The following is a 6,000-nucleotide window of genomic DNA, read 5'->3' as shown; positions in this document are numbered from 1 at the left end:
ATATTCTAATACTAAATAGAAATTCAACAATTTTTTTTTTTTTTTTGGTGGTTAGAAATAAATCCAGTCCTTCTTTGAGCATAAGTATGGATTGCATTTGCAATTATATATTTTTAGATTAACACATGTTCTTACCATTGTTATATAAGGGACGTTAACTTATAGATTTTAGAAATGTAATCATGTAAGTTATAGTTCTTTGTGATATATAAAGCATTCCATCAACTTCGTATGTTGTATATGAACACCATATATATCCTAGCCTAAATTTTAAAGTGATGTGAATTTACATATATTAGTTATCAAAATTTGAAAGATTACTACATAGGTACTATAAAAAAAAAATATACATTGTTGCAAGCAAGCCTTTTTATCCTATTTATAAACTCTAGACATTTTCCAGCCCTTATATACATGTGGACTAGGAATTTTAGTATGGGGGGCGAGATTTTAATAACAAAAATACAACTATATGTATGTATTTGCTTAAAAAGGTTTTAGTAAAAAGTATCATGCTTTTGATAAAGAAGTAAACTAGCACCATATGAAGATTATTGATTCAATGTCTTTTTTAAACTTAACTTTATATTCGTGTTTTTTTTTTATTTTTTATTTTTTATTTTTTTTTATAATTAACTTCTTAGTATTATAGCTTTTAAAACTCAATAATAAATTTTCAGATAAAATATGAAAGCTTTAAGAGTTTTTTTTTTTTTTCCTCTCAAAAATAAAGAAAATAAGACATATGAAAATAAGAGATATCTCTATAATATGATTAATAATTATTATTTTATTCTCATTTATGACACAACTTTGCTCCATTACAAGTTTAAACCTCCTCTATATTAAAATTTAAAAGAAAAATGAAATTATTTCAAGATTAAGGAGTTCATAATTTTGGGGGACCAAAGCCAAAAAGAATAAAATTTTAATTAATTTTCGTAAAAGCATTTTTCAAAGTGCTCCCCTTCCCACAAGCTATAAACAATAAGTTTTTTAGGAACACATTTGTCTAAAGTTGTTAATTAACCAAATTGTCTATTAATAACTTGAGCTCAACATGGGAAAAGTCTTGTTTATGTTTGTTTGTTAAACAAACAAGTCAAACTCAAGCCAAGTTTAGGTGCAACTACTAAATAAGCCAAGCTCAAACATAAAAATGTGTCCATGAGCAAACTCATTAACAAGAGGTTCGATTTAATTATAAATAATAATATATTTTTTATGTATACTTTTCCAAAAATATACTTATGTAGACTGGAGATTGAAATTTATAAGTTTGTAAATAGGTTCATATGACATCAAATTATTATTTGTAACTTATTGTTAATATAAACAATCCATTTATAGTAAAAATTCATAAATTTGTGAAATAGTAAAAGTTTTAGCTATCGGTTTACTATATATGAAAAAAAGAATAGACACTTAAGTAACTCGTGAACAAGTTCAAGTTTGTATTTTACAAGATAATGAATTAAGTTCGAACTTGTTTGATGATGTTCAAGCAGACCTAATGTTTGAATTAAAATTAAGTGAACAAATCTTAACTTTTAATACTGAACTCTGCTCAACTCATTTACAATCCTACATATGTCACAAATTTTGTTACAACTTGTTTAAGTTGTCAATTGTGAGTGGCATGGATAATCACTTACATATAAATCCACTTTTATGGTTTTTCCCCACCAGTCATAATCGATCACATTATTGTTATGACAAAAGTTATGACACAAATTTTTTTACTATACTTTCTCATATTATGAGATCTTCCTTGGTAAGATATATACCAACGTCACTTTAATGATCAATGACATGTACTATTAACAACAGATCACATAAAAATTGTTTCCCCTTAATTATTTTTGTTTTGTTTTATTAATTAGTCATAGTCAAAGATTCTATTATTCTTATAGCATAGTCCTTTTTTTTTTTTTTTTTTTTTTTTAAATTCTATTATTCTTATAGTCATAGTCTTCTCATTAAGAATAATACAATGTTTGACTAAAACTTAAAAAACAAAGTAGTTAATATTCTTATAGTCATAATCAATTGGCGTTTGATTCAAAGAATACAAATATAGGCGTGAATAATTCTTCTTTGACAGAAAATGATGTGTAATCCTCCTCATACGTTAGTAATCCTTTTAATACGTTATAAACATGCCGTGATTGATGAAACATAAAGTGAAATACAAAATAACGTAATTCTTTTAATACGTTATAAACATGCCGTGATTGATGAAACATAAAGTGAAATACAAAAAATAAAACAAATTGAGGATTTGATTTCGTATAGATGAGTCGTTGTATGATTATAAAAGGTGCTTAAAGTTCACCTTCCATTCATACATGGAACCCCTATAGTGACCTACTTGGAAAACTGAAAATATTGTTTTACACTGGTTCACATACACAATGTCCATAACTTCCCTTGCACTACTTGCATGTTATCTGTTATCATTCAACGTTGAAGCAACACCAAACTTTGAGGCTGAGGCTCTCCTGAGATGGAAAGAGAGCCTTGGAAACCAAACTTCTCTACAGTCATGGACGCCGGGGAAGATCAACGAAAGCCTTACCACAGGCCAATGCATGTGGTTCGGAATTACTTGCAACATGGCCGGAAGTGTCACAGAAATAAGCCTGCCAAGCGCACGGTTAAGAGGTAATCTCAGCAGTTTAGATTTCTCTTCCTTTCCAAGCCTTGTTAGTCTCAATCTCAGTTGCAACCTTCTCACTGGTCCCATTCCATTCCAAATTGGTACCCTCTCCAGACTAACCCACCTTAATCTCTCAATGAATTTTCATTCTGGTAATCTTGCTCTTTCCCTCGCCAATCTCACTAACCTTTCATTGCTCTATATGGGCAATAACTTGATAAGTGGCGAACTAGATCCGCGTCTATTCTCCAACTGGTCAAGGCTCGAATTTCTTGAGCTCCAGAACAACAATTTTACTGGGGTAATACCTTCCCAAATAGGCCTCTTAACAAATTTGAAAGAACTAGCTTTGATGAATAATCACATATTTGGCTCAATTCCACCCGAAATAGGAAATTTGATAAACTTGGATGGTTTGGCTTTAAGTGGAAATCATCTTATGGGTCCTATTCCCCCATCTCTTGGTAACCTCAGCAAAGTGACCGTAGTATATCTACATCAAAATAGACTCTCCGGCCCCTTGCCTCAGACAATTCAGAATGCTAAAAATCTGAAAGATTTGCGGGTGTTTAAAAATCAGTTATCCGGTCCTGTACCTCAAGGATTAGCAAATCTCTCATCCTTAGAGAATCTCCAACTTAATGAAAACAACTTCTCTGGTCACTTACCACCAGTCTGTCAAAAAGCACCTCTTCGAGTATTCACAGCATTCTCTAACAACCTCTCAGGTCCTATCCCAAAAAGCTTGAGAAACTGCAAAAGCCTCACAAGGTTGAGACTCCATGAAAACCAACTTACTGGAATGTTAGACCAGGACTTTGGAGTGTATCCAATTCTCAACTACCTTGAGTTGAGCTACAACAACTTGAAGGGGGTGCTATCACCTCAATGGGGAGGGTGTAGAAAATTAGAATCACTAAGAATCGCTGGCAATAAGATCACCGGTGAAATACCCAGTGAGCTTGGCAAATTGAACCAACTCGGTCTGATTGATCTCTCTTCTAACCAAATTGTTGGAGAAATACCAAAGGAGTTGGGAAGATTATCTAAGCTCATCTTTCTGCACTTGAGAGACAATCAAATTTCAGGTCAGTTGCCACCTGAAATTGGTGGCCTTTCCAATCTTGAGGATCTAGACTTGTCTGCCAATAGGCTGAGCGGACAAATTCCAGAACAAGTTGGGGATTGCTCAAGGCTGCGCAATTTGTGCTTGAGCAAGAACTATTTCAATGGAACTATCCCCCATACCATTGGTGATCTAGCCCACCCAGGCTTACTTGATTTAAGTCAAAATAGACTCACTGGTGACATACCTCCTCAACTTGGGAGTTTGATAATGTTGGAGTATCTGAATCTCTCTCACAATGTGCTCTCTGGTTCCATTCCCTCTTTATTCAACCAGATGACAGGACTAACCTCCATCGATTTATCATACAATGAATTGGAAGGTCCACTTCCTGATAATGATTTCTTTCGCCATGCAAATCTAACAGCATTCAGCAACAACAAAGATTTATGTGGCATAGTAGAAGGTTTGCGGCCCTGCAATGTTACATCACTGGAGAATGGTGCTCATGGCATTGCTGGACGCAAAGTTTTTATCATTGTTGGAGCTTGTTTGTTTGGAATGTTGTTATCATTTGCTATTTTGGTTGGGTTTTTAACTCTCTCCGGTAGAGCCGAATTCAAAAGCAACTCAAAAGAAGCAACAACATCAAATAGTGGAAACATTTTCTCAGTACTGAATTTCGATGGGAAGATTGTATATGAAGATATCATTACAGCCACCAATGACTTTGACGACATGTATTGCATTGGGATGGGTGGAACTGCAAGAGTTTACAAAGCGCAAATGCCAATAGGACATATACTAGCAATAAAGAGAGTGCGGTGCTTGGAAGGAGAAGAAGAGGAAGAGATGGTGGAGACTTTCAAGAATGAAATTCGAGTGTTATCAGATATACGACATAGAAACATAGTAAAATTTTATGGGTTCTGTTCTCATGGACAGCACAAATTCCTAATTTATGACTACATTGAGCGAGGAAGCTTGGCTAATGTCCTAAGCAACGATGAAGAAGTCCAAAAGCTAGATTGGAGCAAGCGGGTAGACATCGTAAGAGATATAGCTAATGCTTTATCTTACATGCATCATGATTGCACTCCACCGATCATTCATCGAGACATCTCAAGCAAAAATGTGCTCTTGAATAGTGAGTTTGAGGCTTGCATCTCTGATTTTGGCACAGCAAGGTTTTTGAAGCCTGAGTCAAGTAATTGGACAGCTATGGCAGGCACGTATGGATATGTTGCTCCAGGTAAGCTTGCCTAGCAATTCTGTTTTTACTTTACTATTTATTTGAAAAGTGGTTGTTTCCACAATTTCAATTCAGGGTAAAGCTATAAGAAAGAACAAATTTTAGTAATTGAGTCAGTTGACAGCAATAGAAGTTGGGAATTTAGATAGCTTTGTAATATAACAATGTTAGTATGTAATGTTGTGATGTTTTCTTTTACTGTATTTTGTTGCAGAGCTAGCATACACAATGAGAGTGACTCAAAAAAGTGATGTTTATAGCTTTGGTGTTCTAGCACTTGAAGTGATCATGGGAAAACATCCAGCTGAGCTTATTTCGTCTTTAAGTACACTTGAACAGAGCATCGAGCTAAAGGAACTGCTAGATCTACGTCTCCCACCTCCTACTGTTCTGTTTGAGAAAGATGTGGCTTCTGTAGTGAAGCAGGCACTGTCATGCTTACACATAACTCCAAATTGCAGACCCACCATGCGTGTGGTGTCTCAGGCACTATTGAAAGCTTAAGTAAATATTACCCACTCCAACTGGCATCTCTCTCTCTCATAAGTTTCCATTATAATCTTTAGTCTGTATTGATATGCTTCATAATCAGAGGAACCATGGTAGTTCAATGCATGCTGATGAATGAGGAAGTATAGATGGAATAGTGGGCAGTGTTTTGGTTTTATATAAAAACTAGCCGGAAATTCACGCGATGCGTGAGAATATAAATATTATGTAATGATGTGTAATATATAAAAAATAACCATTACTTCAAGTATTGTCTATTTAAATAAATAAATATATATATATATACAAGTATTTTTTTTTAAATCTTTTTATGTCTACAAATATATCATTTATTATTTTATTATTTTTATTTTTATGTTTGATTAATGTTTTTTAAGGTGAAACATATTCTTCCAACTTAATGCTTCATTTGTTCATGAGAAAGTTTATGGCGTTTTGAATTTGATTTTGCCATCGATGAGCCTCAATTCTCAACTCTCAATTGCGTTACGGTGAAGGAAGGTTAGGGTTTGG

General features: G+C 33.8%; 1 protein-coding gene across 1 annotated transcript; it reads left to right on the top strand.

The window, feature by feature from the left end:
• The first annotated feature begins 2,414 nt into the window (after positions 1–2,414).
• LOC111997136 (MDIS1-interacting receptor like kinase 2) lies at positions 2,415–5,533 on the top strand. Its single transcript, XM_024029199.2, has 2 exons — positions 2,415–4,977; positions 5,192–5,533. Exons 1-2 carry the CDS (start codon positions 2,415–2,417, stop codon positions 5,479–5,481), a joined length of 2,853 nt encoding a protein of 950 aa, XP_023884967.2. The 3' UTR covers positions 5,482–5,533.
• Positions 5,534–6,000: the final 467 nt, after the last annotated feature.

Source organism: Quercus suber, unplaced genomic scaffold, assembly GCF_002906115.3.
Source record: "Quercus suber isolate HL8 unplaced genomic scaffold, Cork oak 2.0 scaffold_460, whole genome shotgun sequence".
In the NCBI taxonomy this organism is placed as follows: domain Eukaryota; kingdom Viridiplantae; phylum Streptophyta; class Magnoliopsida; order Fagales; family Fagaceae; genus Quercus; species Quercus suber.
Note: the sequence above shows the minus strand (reverse complement) of the source record. Positions and strands in the feature narration are given on the sequence as shown.

Excerpts from the sequence above, each read along its gene's own strand:
- LOC111997136 (XM_024029199.2), top strand. The coding sequence starts at position 2,415 with ATGTCCATAACTTCCCTTGCACTACTTGCATGTTATCTGTTATCATTC. Across the intron at positions 4,978-5,191 it reads GTATGGATATGTTGCTCCAG|AGCTAGCATACACAATGAGA; the intron begins GTAAGCTTGCCT and ends ATTTTGTTGCAG.